The sequence below is a fragment of the Phyllopteryx taeniolatus genome, chromosome 7 (assembly GCF_024500385.1).
Source record: "Phyllopteryx taeniolatus isolate TA_2022b chromosome 7, UOR_Ptae_1.2, whole genome shotgun sequence".
NCBI lineage: Eukaryota > Metazoa > Chordata > Actinopteri > Syngnathiformes > Syngnathidae > Phyllopteryx > Phyllopteryx taeniolatus.
The window spans coordinates 8,455,442-8,475,412 of NC_084508.1; the positions used below are offsets into that span (position 1 = coordinate 8,455,442).

At 43.2% G+C, this 19,971-nt stretch overlaps 2 protein-coding genes across 12 annotated transcripts in view; one reads left to right on the top strand and one right to left on the bottom strand.

The window, feature by feature from the left end:
* The window catches only part of osbpl1a (oxysterol binding protein-like 1A), a 41,976-nt gene that overhangs the window by 3,365 nt on the left and 18,640 nt on the right, over nt 1-19,971 (top strand). For 5 of the 11 annotated variants that reach the window (XR_009789393.1, XR_009789394.1, XM_061779644.1 and 2 more), the window contains 11 exons: nt 254-339; nt 424-673; nt 10,894-10,979; nt 11,463-11,607; nt 12,171-12,238; nt 12,318-12,362; nt 14,616-14,689; nt 15,487-15,550; nt 17,193-17,318; nt 18,522-18,692; nt 18,980-19,061. Coding sequence is in view for 9 of the 11 variants with exons in the window: in XM_061779644.1 (XP_061635628.1) it covers nt 254-339; nt 424-673; nt 10,894-10,979; nt 11,463-11,607; nt 12,171-12,238; nt 12,318-12,362; nt 14,616-14,689; nt 15,487-15,550; nt 17,193-17,318; nt 18,522-18,692; nt 18,980-19,061 (1,197 nt within the window). In the remaining 2 variants the exon portion in view is untranslated. Of the gene's footprint in view, nt 1-253; nt 340-423; nt 674-9,848; nt 10,434-10,893; nt 10,980-11,462; nt 11,608-12,170; nt 12,239-12,317; nt 12,363-14,615; nt 14,690-15,486; nt 15,551-17,192; nt 17,319-18,521; nt 18,693-18,979; nt 19,062-19,971 lie in introns of those variants that run through there. The other 6 variants (XM_061779647.1, XM_061779651.1, XM_061779648.1 and 3 more) reach the window with 4 other exon arrangements.
* LOC133480922 (GTPase IMAP family member 8-like) lies at nt 1,128-9,346 on the bottom strand. The gene is made up of 6 exons (XM_061779654.1): nt 9,161-9,346; nt 7,298-8,008; nt 6,302-6,988; nt 3,344-4,108; nt 3,143-3,274; nt 1,128-2,525 (listed from the first exon to the last, which is right to left on the bottom strand). Exons 1-6 carry the CDS (start codon nt 9,174-9,176, stop codon nt 2,413-2,415), a joined length of 2,424 nt encoding a protein of 807 aa, XP_061635638.1. The 5' UTR covers nt 9,177-9,346; the 3' UTR covers nt 1,128-2,412.

Consider the following 19,971-nt stretch of genomic DNA (forward strand, 5'->3'; position numbering starts at 1 on the left):
AATCCGTCTTAAACGACCATTAGCATTCCATGTTTATGCATTGGGAAGCTAGTAGACTTTTTATTGAGTTTTAATCGCGAGACTTTGGGTTGCAAAGTAAGGGTTCAAGTTTGGGTGTCAGACAGTGGTAAGGGTTTCACTCCTGGGTTAGGGTTCAAAATGATGGTTAGGGTTTCAAGTCAAGGTTTCAAGATAGAATTTTAAACAAGTGTGAAGATGTTGTCTTCCTGTCATCTATTATGTTGCGTTCCAGGTAAAAGTAAGTCTAACCGGGGGTGGAGACCGCTTCACTTGGCCTCATATTTTGGACACATAGACGTGGTCGACCAATTACTGAAGGTCTGTTCTTAAAAAAATTGTTCTTAAAAAGATTGCAATAATCAATCATGTAAAGGTTTAAAAACGGGCTTTACGTCAAAACAGGCCGGCGCGGATGTCAACCTGCCCAACAACATCGGAGACACGCCTCTGCACAAAGCCGCCTTCACGGGGAGAAAGGTACCCGAACGCATCTTTACAACCCGATCGATCAAGCAATCCAATCATCAATCAATCGTTCAGGAGCTTGTCATGCTGCTGCTGCACTACAACGCGAGCGCGACTGTCATCAACGGGACGGCTCAGACTCCCAAAGACCTCACGCGAAACGCGGAGATCAGACGCATGCTCGCGGGTGAGACCCATACGATGACCTCGCTGCGACCGAGGCCCGCCGCACGCCCGGCGGCGCGATCGAGCGTGACTGAACTGTGGGTCGCGCAACTTGTTTTCACGAGTGGCCGGCCGTCAGCAACTAGTTTTGGTGCGATTTGAGATTTAAAACACGGCCAATCAAAAATGCCATGTTGTATCGCATGATCTTTCACAACGAAAATGATATAAGAAACGAGATCCAGCCGGCCGCTGCCTAGCTGTACCAATACAGCATATGCAGTGCAGTGGCACCTTTACTTCCACGTGAGCCGACCTCTGAGTATTTCGAGATACGAGCTGTTGCTCGGTCGATTTTATTTATTTTTTTTATTGTTTTTTTTTTTTTTTTTTTTGCTTTGCCTTACGAACAAAAGTTTGAGATAAGAGTGCTAGATAGTGGCACCTAAATCAACTCACTTCAGTCTGTCAGATAGTTTAAAAAAAAAAAAAAAACTTCAGAAAAGAGGCTTCAAGCTGTTTATGGCCACTCCCAGTTCACCATCAAAAAAAAAAACAAAACTAAAATAATTTCACATGTATTTCAAACAACCACAGTCCACTAGCTTAATGCTAACACACAATGCAAAACTGGAATGCACTGGAAATATTAAAAGCACATCAGATTCAACTGTGTCCCTGTACATTTGTGGACCAAGCAATTTTTGGGTATTTTGTGAACGACTCGTTAAAAAAAAAAAACAATCTTTTGAGCGAACATACAAAATGGAATCGCTTCATGAAGTAATTATGAAATGCGTCTTTACGTGAAACCGGTCCGTGCTGCAAAAGAGACGGAGGACTGCTGCCCAAGAAAAGTGCACCAAATCAGCCGATCGCACTGTCCCATACTGTACGTCGTTAAATTCGGGGGAAAAAATTAGCACCAAGCAACAACCTCTGGTGACCCACAACCAGACCAAAATTGTTATTTGCACCCCAGCACGTACAGTAATGGATGCGGCGCTATAAATCAATTCATTTAGCAATCAGGGGATAGCATACAGTCCTTTACTATCCCCTAAATCTTAATTCTGAGCAAGATATTTAGGACAAGTTGAATGATTCCAATATTATGATGTGAGGTTATAATACCCAACTGTCTCAATACTTTTGAATCAACAAAATCATGGTTCACACTCAAGGCAAGAAGCGTGTGTATCTTCAGAGATGCTTTTTTTTTTTTTTTTTTAACATATTTGGAATTTAGCACAGCCAATAGCAACTTAGGAATTATTATTATTTTTTTTTTACAATTTATTCAATATTAAAATTTTATTACAGTGAATCCATACATATATAAATACATTGTACACATATATAGAAACATTTATTGGCGACGTCACTGCTAGCACGAAATATACATAACTTTTTATGACCCACACGCTACACCAGAGAAAAGTAGCATCTTGTTGCCAGGCAACTATGATGAACTGAGGGGAGGAGTTTCTTTTTGTTTCAGGCAGGTCATAACCTTAGAATAAATAAATTAGAATAAAAACCTTTTTGGGTGGGTGTCAATTACTCGTGGAGTTTACCTATTACTTACTTGTACTGCTGTACAAGTAAGGTTGCTGTACTGACAAATATGAGAAAGGAAGACATATTGAATATGTCAACACAAATGAAACATGACATGAAAAAAAGCCATCAAAACGCGCCTCATCTCGAAGCCGAACTTTCCAATCAACTTGCAATGTGAAAGCAAAAAGAACTGCCTTCCTATCTCGATGACTCTGAAAAGTCGAGTGTGAGCTGGGAGTCTTGATTTGTGCTGATTTGAAGCGTAGACAGACATTTGAGATCGTCATCCATGCCTTGGGTGGATCCACTCACTGCAAAGGAAAACATGAAGACGTTTTCATTCATAGACCGCCACTGATGACTCTGTTTTGGCTGATACTGTACGAGAAGTATTAATTGAACATGTTTATAATTGTGGTAAATGCTCAAAAAATTTAAAAAAAAGACTCTATTTGTAGTATCATAGCTATGTGAGGTTTTTTTTTGGGGGGTCCAATCAGATTTCTGCTTCTGTGTTGCCAAGTCAATGTAATCCGCCCAGGGCCTTCAATGCCGTAAATGCTAGCAGATGACACATACACACCAAAGAAATGGCTGTTTTTAAAACAAAAAAAATTTAAACCAATCAGATTTCAGATTCACCACTCTTCAGAGTGACATCGACATATTTCCGTCCTCTGATTGGTTGATCAGAGCTACTCAAGTGGGATTCAAAATTACATGCAGCTCACTGAGCAGGAGAGGACGAATGTTGGAAATGATTCCAAATTATTTTCAAGACAAACGACATTGTGAGGATAGGTCGGAGAAACTGTGCCAAGCTGGCTTCTTTAATCAAATCAATGATGATTTTACATTTGTGATCATGTATTATTTTGAAAGAGAATAGCTCAAATGCTACCATGCACTCAATGAGATGTTTACGTACAGCTACTGATTAAGTCCATGCTGTTCCGACGAAGATGCATTAACTTGAAAATGCTCTTATTCAGCTCTTCAATCTCTTGTTCGATATCTGACAGGACAGATTTCTTCTTCACCTTGGCCTTGAAACCTGTGCCTTGATGAAGAGCAAACATGAAAAGCATGGAATATTAAATGGGCAATAATGGAATTAAATAGTACTTACTTAGTGCCACTGGAGCGGGGACAATCTCCTTTATGTCCTGATGCAGCTTTTCGAGCTTCTCCTTGAAGCCCTTCAACAGTTCCAGCTCTCGGCTCCTGCACTGCTGCTCTATCAAATGTTGCACAGTATCTTTGATTTTCTTCTTCTGGAACTTCTCATCAATCCTCGGGTGGATGTCTTTTATGTCGGCTCGGAAGAGGCGGCCCTGGTTCTTTGCTGACATCTCCTCTATCTTCTCAAACAGCTGGTCGTGCTGGCGAATGTTGCTTGTCTCTGCAACGTTCAGACAGTGGTATTTGTTTCCACACTTGTCTACCAACCACTGCAGCGCTCTGTGCTCCCTCTCGATATACTCCTCCAGGGGTCTGTCTGCCAAGGTGTCCACGTTTGTGAACAGAACCATTGTATGGTTCCAGACGCTGTCGCCAAAGAGCTTAATATGATCCTCCAGGGTCTCCTGATTGGCCTTGGTGAATTTGAAATCCAGGGAAATCACAAACAGAACAGCGTGGACCCCCTCAGGGCTCAGGCTCAGACCTCGGACTATTTCTCGGTCCTGCGCCCAGGTGCATTGGGCCTCGCTATACCAGCCCGGGGTGTCGACCACTGTGACTTGCCTGCCAGCGACCTGCGCCTCCCTGGCCAGACACTCGTCATTCGTGGGGAACACGTTGCTCCGCAGGAGGCAATTTGCTGCTGTTGTCTTTCCTGACATCTTTTCACCAAGAATCAAAATTCTCAGCTCCTTCAGGTTTTGGGCAGAACCTGTGATGGGGGCGGAAATATAATAAGGTGGCAAAAAATTACACAACATACTGCACACAGAACTGGCCAGAAAAATAGTACACATTTACAAATTTGACCCAAAATATCCTGGTGGTATGTCTGTGTGTGTGTGTGTGTGTGTGTGTGCTCATGTGTGTGTGTGTGTCACACATTATTCAAAAATCAATATTGTTTTTGCGCTTTCATGCTGAAGGGGTGGCATCCAAGGTGTTTTTGAGACTATAAAATGGACGAAGGGCAGAACGGAGGCATCAATACACCAACTGTGCAACTTGCATGTCCTTGATTCAATTGCAAAATACAATATTGTTACTTGTTTGTCGATTTTTGTTGAGCGATTGGCTGGTGACCAATCCAGGATATACCCTGGCTCTCGCCAAAAGTCAGCTCAGCATCCGGCCTGCAATCTGCCAATGGATTTACAGCTTCCTGACGGGCAGGACACAGCAGGTGGGACGGGCTGGGGGACACCACCTCATCCACACGCACCACCAGCACCGGGGCGCCCCAAGGATGTGTCCTCTCTCCGCTGCTCTTTTCTGTATACACGAACGACTGCACCTCAACAGACCCGGCTGTCAGACTCCTGAAGTTTGCAGACGACACCGCAGTCATCAGCCTCATCAAAGACGGTGACGAGTCCGCGTATCGACAGGAAGTGGAGCGGCTGGAGCTGAACACGCTCAAGGCTGTAGAGCTGATCGCGGACCTCAGGAGGCATCCTTTGCCACAGCTTCCCCCCACGCTGTCCAGCTGCCCTGTGTCAAGCGTCGAGACCTTCAAGTTCCTGGGAATTACAGTCTCTCAGGACCTGAAGTGGGAGACCAACTTCGACTCCATCCTCAAAAAGGCCCTGCAGAGGATGTACTTCCTCCGGCTTCTGAGAAGGCACACAGGAGCCGTTGAGGCAGTTCTACACAGCGGTCATCGAATCAGTCCTGTGCTCATCCATCACAGGCTGGTTTGATGCTGCCACGAAAAAGGACAAACTCTAACTGCAATGGACAATCAGAACTTCTGGAAAAATCATCAGTACCCCCCAACCCACACTTGAGGACTTGCACACTGCCAGAACTAAGACAGCAGCACGCAAAATCCTCTTGGACCCTCGACTTCCTGGTCACCACCTCTTCCAGTTCCTTCCCTCAGGTAGGCGCTATCGACAATGCAAACTAAAACCAACAGACGTTCCAACAGCTTCTTCCTTCTTGCCGTTAACTTCTGAAACAGTGAACTTACACTTCCATTGTGACATGCCGCCTGTTTCGTCTCGAAATTGCACTCGTGTGCAGTATACAGCACAATCCTGTAAAAAGTCAATGGATGGAAGATGGGCATACACAATTTCAAGCTTAAGTCCGACTCGGGGGACTGACTTTTCAATTAGGGTCAAATTCCTATTTAATTGACATGATTTCTGACACGACACATCAGATGAATTCCAAGTGTTTCTAGTTAAGTTTTTACGATCTCTGAGATCTGAGATGAGTTTGTTTGTCTCTCCTTATATGACCAATATTCAAGAGCAATATGGCAAATTGCTCACAGGACTGCAGCTTTTCATAGACAGGGGTTCCTCAGTTTACGACGGAGTTCTGTTCCTACAGCAGCGGCGTAACCTGAACCGCATACACTCCTTGAAGTCTCAGCGCCCTTTGCACAATGGTCATTGCACCGGACTATTGCGATATTAGCCATTCGAACTGCTCTAAGTGCTAGAGGTCTCTGCATCTTTTTGCACAATTGTTTTTTGTCAATGTCTTTCTGTCTCCAAAGTGTTCTGTAAATTGACTGTCTGTTGTCGTACTAGAGCGGCTCCAACTACCGGAGACAAATTCCTTGTGTGTTTTGGACATACTTGGCAAATAAAGATGATTCTGATTCTGATTCTGATTTGTATAGAGGCCAAACCGCATAACTGTAGTCTCTCGATAAGCTATGCAAACGCAGCTGTTCATTCAAAATGACAGTCTATTTATTTTGAGAAACACTTGCAGGCCTTGTATAGGAAACAATCAAATGAACAAGAGTAATTATGGTGCTAGCTGAGGGTGCCCCATGGATGCGATTGTGGATTCTGGATTGATTTGGAACGCTGCAATATCAGAAGGATTTGTTTTTTGGGGCCACCAAATACACCATTTCAGAACACATGAGACATTGTGATCGTACCTTTGTCTACTCTGGTGGCCTTGAGTTGACTTCTCAGTTTGGCGGCGTTTTCCACTTTTTTTTCTCTCTCCATCAACGCCTCCATCATCATCTGATCGGGTTGAAAATGTCGCCGTCCGTTCCCTGCCAGAGTCAGCGTGATTTTCTCCAGCAGCTCGTCAACCCGGGTGCCGTTGTCTTTGTTCATCTTGTCCAAAACGTGATATCTGTTCCAGCATCGCTCCACAAGCGACTGCAGGGCTTTCCCCTCGCTCTCGATGTACTCTTCTATGGCGTGCGACCCTTGCCAGTCTGCTCGGGTGAACACCACCAATGTGTGTTTCCACACACCCTCTCCGAACAGCTCTACATGAGAGGTGGCTGCATCCAGGTGCCGGGTGTTAAACGAGGCATCTGCGTCGATCACCAGCAAGAAAACGTGGGGGCCCGGGAGGCACTTGAACATGCTTTGCAGCATCCTGTCCTTGATCATTTCCGGCGTGTCGCACGCAAGGAAGGCTTTCTGCCAACCTGGGGTGTCCACAATTATAATGTCGGTCCTGCCCACTGAGCCCTGCAGGACCTCGGAGAGCGTTGTTCTTCCTTCGTCGTTTTCTTTGATTCCCAAGATGGTGTTCCCTACGCAGGTTTTCCCGACAAAGCGGCTGCCCAGGAGAATAATACGAAGTTGCTGGATGGGTTCCATTTCTAATTTTGTCAGAAAAAAAACAAGAGGTTGTCGTCGTCAAGACTCTGACTTGAAGAACAACATTCCCGTGACCGAGCTACAAAATGAGCTGAGCTACAAAATGAGTTCAATGTGAATTTGGACAACCAAAGTCACAGAAGTAATGTTTTGTAGTGTAGCTTTGATTCATAGTCGGTTACATTTCCTACAAGAATAGTCAAGTGTGTCCTTTCAAAGCTAATAAAGGATGTTTTGCTATTCCATACAACAAGAACTAAGGTAAAAGAAGAAGAAGGTAGACAGTGTTTTTTTACTTGTGCTTTACTTACCTGAAACAATCATTTTCATTTGCTCTCTTTGTTCCAAGGCCCGCCTCGATCGCTCTTCGGCCTTTTGAGCCACTTCTTCTTGCTTTTTCTCGATGTTGTGGAATGTGTGATTGTCCAGCACGTAGAATCTGTTATCGTTGTCATCGACCATTTCGTCAATCTTCTCCATCAGCTGAGTAACCTGCGATGAATTGTTCTTGTCCTCGTTGTTGAGCACGTGATACCTGTTCTGGCACTTTTCTATCAGCCAGGTGAGCGCTTCACCCTCACGCTCAATGTGCTGCTCAATGGTGTTGTTGTCCAGGTAGTCTCCAAAGGTGAACAGCACCATGCTGTATCGCCACGCCTGTTCCCCCAGCAGCGTCATGTGTTCCTGCAAAGTCTTCTTCTGCTTGAAGGAGAACCTAGAATCTGTGGGGATGACAAGGACGAAAGCATGCGGTCCAGGTGGACACTTGGATGCGTAGAGCTTAAATTGTTGCTTGTCTCTTTCTGGGATCTCGCTGAGGGAGGGAGAGCTCTTCCATCCCGGAGTGTCAACCACCACCAGGTTCCGGCCCCCCACTATTCCATGTCTCACTTCGGATTGAGCTGTTCGAGTCCGGCCGGATTCGAACCGTTCTTCTCCCAGTATCGTGTTGGCCGAGGAGCTTTTACCATCCCGTCTACCACCGATCAGCACCAGCCTTCTCTCCGGCATCTCTTTTATCTCTGCAAAGCAAAATGAAAATCAAAATTAGAGATAATCATTAGGCAAGTTGTGAAAGAAAGGTGAGACCGTCTAATGTAAACATCTATTTAATTTCCCTCATAGGTTAATAAAGTTGAGTCATTGAGTCTATTGAGTCATCTAGCCATCTAGCTATTTAATGTAATCGGGGTTACTTTAATGTTTGTGTTTCAATGACTTACTATTATTATGATTATTTTCAAATATTGAAATTCGAGTGTAAAAGACCCGGTCGGCCTGGAACGGATCGGCCGTTGGAGAGTTGTTCTGAAATTCCCAAGTGACACCCCGCCCCTGTTAGCTTCACGAGTGAATTTTTTTCCCTTTCCAAGCAGACAATGATTATGCAGAACGTTTAGACAACAACTTCAGGTAGCTTCCAAGTTATGATTTTCGTCTTGGCGTTGTGTTTTTGGCACTGAAACTAACAAACCTTTTTTGCCTATGAACTATTGAAGTATCTGCTTTTATGTGCTGTTTATGTTTCAAAGTCAAAGTGCAAAAATGCTCCAGCCTAAGGAAGACTTAGTGGCAGCAGGGAAGAGTTACTACTGTCTGCAACAGGTACTGTTTGAAGTCCTGCCAATCAGTTGAATCCCCGTTTTGGCAGTGCAGCTTGCAACACGTTTGTATCATCTCGCCTTCATGTCAATGAAGGAACCCAAAAAAAGCATCATTTTAAGCACGTCTCATTTTGTAGGCAAGCCCTTGGATGCATATCATTTCTGCAGTTGGCATGCTCAACAGCTGTGCTGTTGATACTGGAGAAACAGGTTGTACAATCTGTGATTATTTTTAACTTCTTTTCCTTTTGGTCTGCACTTGTGCATCATGGAACATTAAAGGGATAAACCAACTAACCAAGGGAACCGGCATAAACTTGAAAATGTTGAGGATTCTGACGTGCATTAAAAGGCAAAAGTGACCTGATGAGCTACTGCCTAGACTAGTCCATTTCTCCAGAAATCTTTACAGTATATTCTACATGGCAAAAGGAAGGAAAAAAAAAACAAAACAAAAAAAAGTTGCGGAGCCTGGACGTTCAAACGTATTTGCCTTTTCATCAATTTTTTCATTACCCCAATGTACATGCAAGCTTGTTGACAAATTTACAGGCATAGGAATAAACTCACCCTCCTCGTGTGCCATTCGTCCTGGTGTGTCATTCAAACCAAATCACTGGCAGGTAAACCGACAACCCCCAGGACTCGACTGGGGTCCACGATGATGATCTGCTATTGGCCAGGAACAATTTGAAAGCTGTACTGTGTATCTAGTTATGAGAGAGACCTAAATAGTCTGCATCTCCATTCGCGCAGTGCTGAGATTGAGCAATAATTCCAGAGTCTTTTCACACACAAGCGACAAAAATGTTGACTGACAACCGCAGTGATGTCAGCGTGGTGGCCATCAAAAAAACCTTAAAGCTGTCTGACTGGTTTAGGGTCAGAGGCTGAAATTGGTTTCACGTACACAAAAACATTTCATCGGATAGAGAGGGTGTCTGTCATTTATTGAATTGTGACACATACACTATTTACTTTACCCTCCACCAAAAAAAAAACCCACTGTTCCTCCATTTCGGTGTAACTTGTGGCTGCTGGCATTTAGCTACTTCTATTCATGGTATTCATTGTATTCTGGTTAGAGCGTCTGCCTCACAGTTCTGAGGACCGGTGTCTAATCCCCGACCCCGCCTCTGTGGAGTTTGCATGTTCTTCCCGTGCCTGCGTGGGTTTTCTCCGGGCACTCCGGTTTCCTCTCAGATCCCAAAAACATGCAAGGTAGGTTAATCGACAACTCTAAATTGCCCGTCGGTATGAATGCGAGTGCGAATGGTTGTTTGTTTCTATGTGCCCTGCGAGTGGCTGGCGACCAGTTCAGGGTGAACCCCGCCTTCTGCCCGATGACAGCTGGGATAGGCTCCAGCACGCCCGCGACCCGCGTCAGGAGAAGCGGCTCAGAAAATGGATGGATGGATGGATGGATATTTGAAGGCCGCTTCCTTGATACAGGAAACACTCCTTACCAAAGCTGTCTGTGTACGCTCCCAGTTTTTCAACAATGGGATATACTTAACAAGCGCATATGGGAATTTCAAGAAAGATTCCCAGTTAATTTTGGGTCTGTCAGGTGTGCGTTCTTGTGGTGACACTGCGGGGTACCTTTATGGATTGAAGTTCTTGGAAACGACATCCACTCCTCCTGTGACTTTTTCTAAATCCCAGAACGGTTTTCAGGACAAGATTCTGGATTCTGGATGGCAAAGACTGAAGAGAAACAGGAAAAACAACTGTGATAGGGCAGATCCATCTGTACCTGCGCCACGTCCTGCTTGGAGCTTCCTCGTCAGAACCTGTCCGACAGCTTCGTGTGGAACGCATCTTGTACAGTCACAAGAATTATGTAAAGACGAAAACTGGCGGTTTTTACGTAGAAACACACTATAGGGGATCCTCAGTTTATAACGGTCTCTGCATGCGACGTTTCAAAGTTTCAACCGAAGTACAATGAAGCGGTTTACTGGCCTGGAGTCTTCCCGCTGTCCTTATATTCTACCGTACTATACTGTACAGAGTGCAGTCAATGAATGGGGCTATCGTTGCCTCTCTAACATCCGCAGTTTCTCCGTTATTGCGGCACGTTTCCTCTCTTCTTATTGTTAACATGTAGCTACGGTGGCCAGGGCGATCTCCTTCTTCCTTGACAATCGCGCCGTGTCGTTTGTGGTTCGGTGAGAAAAATTGCGATTGCTCAGTTCAGTCGCGTTTGGTCGCATCGCTCTGTGCGCTGCGGGACTAAAAGACACGTTGAATGTTGCCGTTGAGCAGTTTGTGACTGTTTGTTGCCGTGTTGTTTTTCAAAGCGGCCGAGAGGACGGAAGAGAGGAAACAGGAACGCCAACTTCTTGAAGCAGCGCGAGAAGGAGACATCGCCGCCCTAAGTCAGCTGGTTAGTTTTCTACGCTGTTTCCAAGATCCGTCTATAATTCATGTTTCTTGCCCAAATTGGTTCTAAAATTGCAAATTGTCTTCACTTTTAATAGATTGCAAGACTTTTTTTGATACCAAACCACGTTTAAAAAAAAAAAAAGATCATTAGTTGAACAAACTGTTTTGCATGACGTTTGGGTTAACCAGCCAGGATTCAGGTTTCAAACAACAGTTAGGGTTTTGAGCTTGGCTTTCTAGCCTGAGTTAGGGATTTAAATAAGGGTTAGGATTTTAAAGTAAGGTTTCAAGCCAGGGTTACGGTTGCCGTCCAAAGCATACAAACATCACATGTCAAACATTCCATCCATCCATCTGAACGTATTGAAAATCCAAGGTATCACAGCTCAGTTCTTCACAGGATAACAAACACGTTTGGGAGTCGGCAGAAGCTCATTCTGCAGTTTTTGCGTTCTCTCTGACGTGCGTGCGTGCGTGTGTGTAGCTGAGCAGCAAGAAGCCGCCCAACCTGGAGTGCGCAGACGAGCTGGGCAACACTCCGCTGCACTGCGCCGCCTATCGGGGCCAGAAGCAGTGCGCCGCCAAGCTGCTGAGGGCCGGAGCCCGCGCTAGTGTGAGAAACAAGAACGGTAAGAAGTTAAGAACAGTACAGAGGGGGATAGGATAGATTTGCCTGCATACTGTAAAAACCCATCCAAAAAGATTTGAAAACTGTCCTGTATAGGAGGTGATAAATGATGAAAATAAATGATAAACCTTGAAATAACAAGGGTTCACTGGATTGTTTCTTGCGCCTGTTTAAATGCTCGGTGCTCAGTGATTAGCACCGTGACGATGATTACACGAGATGCCCGACAGTGCTAATTAGCCTTGATGTCGTCTTGAGTTTTTCCTGTTTATGTTGATGACGGTTGCGCGTTTCTATCAGGCAAGAACATTTCACAGTAGGGTTTTAAAATGTGATTTCAAGCCAAGATTAGGTTTTCAAAGAAGGGCCTCACGATTGGGTTTGGCTTTCGAGATAGGGTTAGGGTTTCAGGCACGGGGTAAATATTTCATATTTGAGCTACGAGCTAGGGTTTGGGTTTCAAAATAGGGTTTCAAGACATGGGTAAGGTTTCGGATTAACGTTTCAAGCATTGAAATTAGGCTTCGGGTTTGAAGTGAGTTTGATGTGATGCGATTCTGTCAGGTCAGACCGTTTTGGAGCTAGCCAGCGATGCAGCCATGACGCAGCTGCTTGAAGGCAACGCACGCCGGGTGAGTGTTCACACTGAAGGTCGGCACTCCCATTGCTATTGTGGTTTTGCTTTTTAAGTGGCGTTTTGGGCGTTTGCAGGGGATGAGACGCTACGCCAAGAAGTTTGAGGGACTCCTCTGGAAGGTAAAGTACACCAGAACCTCGTACGCCGCGCATCAGATGCCTTATTTGTGGATTTCGTTTCAAGGTTCGTCGACTTGAGTGCAGTGCAACTTCCAAAGTCGAACGGCATTTGTGTTTTGACTAGGAACGGGCGAGTTATCTTATGGGGCCGATACCGGCCTTATTTCAAGCTAGCCGGTACTCGTCAAGGCTGCCGATACCAACCACTGACGCTTAAGGCAAAAAAAAAAATCTGACATTGAGTAAGTCCTCCTCGCCAATAGTTGGCAGCAGTTTGAATCATCACGCACGTCAGAAAGAAAGAAAAGTATTTGGTTCATAATTATCCGTCATTGTGTCAAGTGAAATTGTATGTATCAAGAGTACTAGTGGTATCAGTACTCGGTATCGGCGAGTCCTCAAGAGTGAATACTCATACTAGTATCGGTCTGAAAAAGTGGTATCAAACGTCCCAAGTGTTAGGGTTTAAAATCAAGGCGTAAAACCAGAGTTAGGGTTTCAAAGTAGGGTTTTAAGACAGGGTTGTCGTTACAAGCCTCGGTCGGGGTTTCACACAAAGGTTAGGGTTTCATGCATGGGTTAGCGTTTAAAATTAGGATTTCAAGACAGGGCTAGCGTTTCAAAATATGGTTTTAAGCGTGTGTACAAGTTTCAGAAAAGGTTTAGGGTTGAAAAGTAGGATTTAAAGCCAGCGTTAGGGTTTCAAAGTAGGGTTTGAAGAGATGATTGTGCTTTCAAGCCAGGGGTCCTAATTACGGTTTCAAGCCTGGGGTTTGTGATTAACAGCTTCAAGACCTGTTCAGGGGTTTCAAATTGCGTGACCAAAACAATGCTTAGCGTTTGAAAGTATGGTTTTCAAATTGTCATTGTCAGGATCTTCACCACATACTGTACATTATCACCAAGCGGCAACCAGCCGTACGCAGTATGCCTGGATCAGACACTTCATGATGCGCACTCTGAGAGTGCTTCAATAGAAAAAAATCGATTGTTCCATTTCAATGGGTCAATGCGAAAGTGTACACAATGAAAATGTACACGACAGGCCCTCTTCGCGCCTCGTGTTTTCTCCGGTGTCCGTCCGTAGCTTCGTTTAGCGGCCTGTGAAGCGGCCATTGGTTTGCTTAATGATACACCGTCACCTGCGCAAAGTGGAAAGTCACGCTCGTGCCGGATGGATGCTAAGCTGCCGAGCTAGTTGACAAGCTAACCACGGCACTCGCTGTTGGGGCCAGCATTGTAAAAAAAAAATATATATATAATATATTGATCATATTAAATTAATTTTAAAAATGATTTTAAAAAAATAATAAAACAAATCATACAATTAATACACACACACACACATATATATATATATATATATATCTTCAGATGAAGATAATCCTGTACAAGCGTGTATTATAACTGTTTTATTTTTATAAGTGCTATAAAAATGAATTACTTATTTATTACACTTTCTTGAATTAATATGTAGATATAATTTAATATGAAACTTATGTATTTGTTAAGCGGCCTTAGATCCCTGAAAGGTGCTATTTAAATTGAAGTCCTTATTATGTTATTATTGTTATTGTTGTTGTTCTAAAACTGTGTATAACATATATATGTACAACCTGTATATAGCATTTAAGGTCAACGTTAAATTTTATTACAGTTTTTTGAATTATAATTTTGAAATGTTATTTCTTAAGTAAGTAGTGTATAAATAAAAGCTATACTCATTATTATTAGTAATAGTAGTCGTAGTAGTAGAGGTCGTGTATAATATTCACACATTTACAGTGTGTAAGATAACAAACTTCAAAAAGATATACTGCATCCAATTTTAATAATGTAATCCAATATAGTAGAAATATGTCATACAAATTGACTACATTTGTAAATATAATACAAATTAAATTGCAGGCTAAAAAATAGAAAATCCAGGAAAAAATGTGTTTTGACCAATCACATTGTTTGTCATACATCAAATTGTTTAGAAATTCCAAAATATACTTGATATTTATTATACATGTCAACATCTAAGTCTAGGCCATAAAATAACAGGAAATTGGCCAACAGCGTACATTTGTGTATTTTCTTTCCCCATTGGTTTTCAACGGAACCTTCAGTTATCACATGACTACTGTTTTGCTGTAACTTTGAATTCACCAGTCACGTCTCAGCGTTTATCCAGTATATGCAAATGTGTTCGCCGCTGTCGAAATGGAGCGACGGTGCTGATTCCTCCCTCGTGTGTCGCACCCGCAGAGCTCTGGATCTTTGGGCTGGCGCTCCTGCTGGGTAGTCCTCCACGACGGCGTGCTGTCCTGGTACTCCAAACGGTAGGTGGGGTCTCTGACCTTGCTCGCCTTTTGATTAGAAAGATGACCGCGAGGGGGCAAAGAAGTTGGAGAATCAGTCTCGCATAAAGAACACGAAAGCGATACTTGGGTAAAAATAACTGAAAATAACTTTGGTGGCAGTTAAAGTCACCTTGTCGAAACGTGCCCGAGTAAAAAGTCTGGGTGTAAGTCATTAAAAGAACGTGCGTTGTATATCAAAAGTCCACACACCCCTGTTCAAAATACCAGATTTTCGAGATGTCAAAAATAAGACCCATGTAAATCAGTCCAACATCTTTACCACCATTAATGTGACCTATAACCTGTACAAGTTAAAATAACCAGGTGACATAACGTGGTAGCACAAGTGTGCACACCCTCTCATAACTGTGGACGTGGCTGTGTTCCGAATTTAAACAATCACATTCAAAGTCATCTTAAATGGGAGTTAGCACAAACCTGCCTCAGATTAACCCCAAATAATGCTCAGTTGTTCTAGTAGGCTTTTCCTAACATTAGCTAGCACAGCCTGGCCATCGTCTTAACCATATGCTTAAACAAGCCCATAATAACTAAGCAGAAGAGTACAGCGCTAATGTAATGTGTCCAATCACAAGTCTGACAAACTAAAACTCAAGACTTGAACGCACGCGCGTTTTAGAATAAACTCCGTAACCGCTCGCTCTCAAGAGAAAAGGAGCGAGGCGAGATGACCAAACTGGGAAGAATACATGACCGATTGCGGCATGCGCTAACAAGTGTGCTTTGTTGTCGCTGCGTGCCGCCTGCTGCTCAAGGTCTGACGCCGCTGCCAACGTCAGGAGGCAAGGATCAAAGTCCCTCACTCACGCTCAGTGTCTGGTGAGAACCGATGCGCTTCACGCTCCCTTTTAACTGCTAAGATTTTTTGGGGTGCTCCAATTAGGCTTTCAAACCAGGGTTATGATTTCAGCTTTCCGATTCGGGTTTTAAGCCTGGGTTAGCGTTTCAAACTCGGGCTAGAATTTCAAATTAGGGTTTCAAGTAAGCGTTAGGGAGTCAAATAAGGGCTAGGGTTTCAAACAATTATCAGGGTTTCAGGGCAGGGGTGGGGTTTCACAGTAAGGTATCAAATTAAAGGTTTCAAATATGGGTTAGGGTTTTAAATGAAAGTTTCAAGCCACATATAGGGTTGAAAATTAGGGTTTCAAACTACGGTTAGGCTTTCAAAGTAGGATTTCAGAGTACGGTTTTAACTATGGTTTCAAATCAGGGTTAGGGTTTTAAACAATGGCTTCCTGCCTTGGTCAGCATTTCAAATTAGGGACTCAAACAGTGATTAGGGTTTCAAATTAGAGCTTCCAGCCGGGGTTAGGATTTCATAGTTGGGTTTCACGTTGGGATTGCAAGACTGGTTTAAGGTTTGAAAGAAAGATTATGGTTTCAAAGTAGGGTTTCACACAATCTTGAGGGTCGCAGTCCAGGATTAGGGTTTCATAGTAGGGGTTTAAACAAGGGTTAGGGTTTCAAAGGATGGTTTCAAGTCATAGATACGCTTTCATGGTAACATTTCAAAGTAACAGTTGAAATCTGAATTGAAAATATCATATTTTATATATTTATGCACACGTACGTAGGGTTCATTTTTATGTCATTTGTTCAATAACGGTAAAGACGTAGCTCACTGAATTTATTTTGAACAAAATCTATTCTATTGATATGAGTGTTTGAATTATTAGCAGTTGTTATCCATCAAAAGCTCAAAATTGTTTCTCATGAAAAAAAAAAATATATATATATATATATATATATATATATATATATTCTAAAATAATATTTTTCAAACTTTTGATGCCAAAATGTCTTTACAGTTAGGGGTCCGAAATGAATTTTCATGATTTGCAAAATGTTTTCTGAAGATTCTGATTACACTTTTGGATGTTATATCAGATTGTTCTCCTATTACTTAATATACTTAATTTTCAAAGCATTTATTTGTAATTTTTTGGGGTTCTTTTACAAACGGTCCGTCCTTGTCGCTCGACGAGAGAGCCTCATTATGTTGTTGCAATACACCAGAGGGATCTGTGAGCTGCAGTGCCAGCATGAGGCAGCCATTTTGCATTCACACCATAGCAGACGGCAAAATAAATGATTATTAATAATTGTTATTTCTGAGATACGGATGAATCCGTATGAATTTGTGCAACTCACGCGATTTTTATGAAGCTGTTCATGTCTTTACCGTTATACACTTTTGTCTTTACTGTTATAAAAAGATAAAAATAATTTGGGCCCCCAACATTCGCACTGTCAATAAGGATTGCCTAAAATTTGAAATCATCAATAACATTTTGAAAATAGGACATTAAGTGTGGCTGTTTCAGCAAAACCAAGGCAGCATAAACTTTTGTTTTTCTCTCTTTACCATTATTGACCATTTTTATCTAATAATTCCAATGTCTTTTTTCTGCTCTTTTCGTCCCCCACTTGATCTTCTTTTTTTTCCTCCTTGGTGTTGAAGAGCCGATCGAAAGATTGCTGCATCTTCACCCTAACGTGTTACGATGACAGCGTCCATTACTTCAAAGTCTCGGCCAAAGAGGAGCCCGAGGCGACAAGAAAAGTACGCTTTGATGATTTGACGCTTGTGAGATAATCTCCGTCCCGCACGATCAATATTGATATTTTTTGTCAGTACCGGGTTGCCGAATTAAAAAGTCACATCTGCGCTCGCTCAAGCAAATATGACCCAAATCACTTCACATTTGCCCCATTTTCTACTGTGACATTTGTCTGAAGGAAAAAGGCAACGGCTGCCTTGTTTGTCATTGTTTGTACACTGCTATTAACACCTTTGGGTTCACTCGGAGGGCCGTTTATGACTCTGAACGCATATAAATGTATGATTGGCTCTTGTTATTACATATACAAAACAAATTGATGGATAGCTAGTTTCGAAATCAGAAGCCAGCAAAACATTGTTTGTAATATACGTTAATACGTTGTTATTATTAGTGAGGACAATTTGCAAATGTGGTGTTTGTATCAAAAAAAACAAAAAAAAAAGCTGACACACTTCGTGGGCCACATAAAATGACTTGGTGGGCCAGATCTGGCCCCCAGACCCTGAGTTTGACATCAGTGGGTTAGAGCTTCAAGACGGGGTCAGAGTTTCAAAGTAAAATAGAGTTAGGGTTTTAAGACAGGGTAACGGATTCAAATTAGGGTTTCAAGACTGGGTTTGAGTTTGAAATGACAGGGTTAGGTTTTAAATGTGGGTTTCAAACAAGGGTTTCAAAATATGGTTTCAAACCTGGGTTAGCGTTTCAAATTAGGGTTTCAAGACTGGGTTTGAGTTTCAAATGACAGTTAAGGTTTTAAACAAGGGTTAGAGGTTAGGGTTTCAAAATATGGTTTCAAACCAGCATTTGCGTTTCAAATTAGGGTTTCAAGACAGGGTTTGGGTTTCACGGTAGTTTCTTTAAGCCTTAGTTAGGGTTTCAAAGAAGAGCTTCAAGTCAGGGTTAGAGTTTTAAGACTGAATGTGAAGGTTTCAAAGTTGTGTTTCAAGCCAGAGTTAGGGTTTCCAAACAGGGTTTTCAAATTTGAAATGAATTAGAAGTTTCCGAGCAGGGTTTCAAGACGAGGTTAGGGTTTCAAATATCGGGCTTCGAGACAGGGCTAGAGTTTTGAAAGTAGGGTTTCTCATCCCGGGTTTGGGATTCAAAGTAGGGTTTGAAACCACGGTTAGGCTTTAGGGTTTTTACTATAATTGTGCATGTGAAAAGATTGCTGTAATTGTGCTGCACATGATGACATGTGACATTTCCCCCCTCGTGCGGACTCGCAGGCTTGGTTGGACGCTTTGGACGAGCACTCAGCCTTCAGCACGCACTACTGCTCCCAGGAGAAGGGCGCCCGGCGGGGGGGCGACGACGACGACGACGACGACGACGACGACGACGAAGAGGAGGAGGAGGAGGAAGGCTCCTCACTGGGCCGGATAGCTGACGCCCTGCAGGTGGCCACCAAACGAAACAAACAAGCAATTACGAGTCCTTAGGCAGACAAGAGTGCGGCACAAGGATCACGCTCGTTCGGTTGCGTTTCGCTTGTCACCGCTTCACCGGCCCGGGTGAGGGTTTATAAGTAGGGTTTCAAGACAGGGTTAGGGTTTCAAAGACAGAGTTGGGATTTCAATTCAAAGCAAGTGATTCTAGTCCAGGCCCACATACCGCCCACACTCACATTTCATGTTGACGATGTTTGTTTGTTTGTTTGTTTGTTTGTTTGTCTCTCCCGACGCAGGCGGCGGGGGCGAGCCACGGCCGGCTGCGGCGGGAAGTGGCGGCCGTGCTGTCGCTCATCGAGATTGACGGCCTGGCGCGAGGTAACGAGCGGCGCTCTTATTTCATATTTATCGAAATAACCCGGCGAGGTATGAGCAGCATGCGTCTGTAATCTTACGAGGAGCCGCGGCGGCACTCGGAGCGCCGCAGAGGCCAAGCAACGCAACAATCAACATGTAGCGGAATGTGCTCGTTAATATTCATGAAGTGAGGGAAATGGAGCAAATCAATGCGCATGAGATGGAAAAGAGGTCTGTGTTGTTTTTGCGGGGGGGGGGGGGGACTGTTCAGTAGTCTTTGCGTAATTCTGGCGACCAAAAAAATGACTTCCGTAAACAAAGCAAAGTACTTTTTTTTTTAAACAATCTGAACCATCGTGGGAAAAAGTTTTTTGTTGTTGAATTCAACTCAAATTAAGCAACACCACCCACCATTAACTGCAGTAGTAGTAAGTCCTTGGTATGATTTTAAGTTTTAAGACAGGTTTTAGGTTTTAATTTTTGATCTTGGACAGGGTTAGGGTTCTAAATTAGGGGTTTAATAACAGGGTAAGGAATTAAGTAGGGTTTTAAGACAGGGTTGGGGTTGCAAGACAGAGTCAGGTTTTCAATTTGTGTTTTAAAACCGGATTAGAGTTCCAAATGAAGGTTTCAGGTTTTGTGTTTCAGATTAGGCTGTCAAAACAGGATTAGATTTATAAAGTAGGGTTTCAAGACAGCATCAGAGTTCCAAATTAGGGTTTCAAAATAGGGTTTCAAGACAGGCTTAAGATTCTCAAGTACAGGTTCAAGACAGGGTTTCAAAGTAAAGTTTTAAGGCAGGGTTAGGGTCCTAAATTAGGTTTGGAAGACAGGGTTAGGGCTTCAAGATGGATTCAGGGTTTCAAAATTGTTGTTTTTTTCCGACAGAGTTAAGGCTTCAACTTGGGTTTTCTACAAGGGTCAATGTTTC

Bases quoted from the DNA above. Each gene is read 5' to 3' on its own strand.
- LOC133480922 (XM_061779654.1), bottom strand. The intron at 6,989-7,297 runs GTAAGTAAAGCA...TGACAAAATTAG, and splicing joins AATGAAAATGATTGTTTCAG to AAATGGAACCCATCCAGCAA. The intron at 4,109-6,301 runs GTACGATCACAA...CCCCCATCACAG, and splicing joins GGCCACCAGAGTAGACAAAG to GTTCTGCCCAAAACCTGAAG.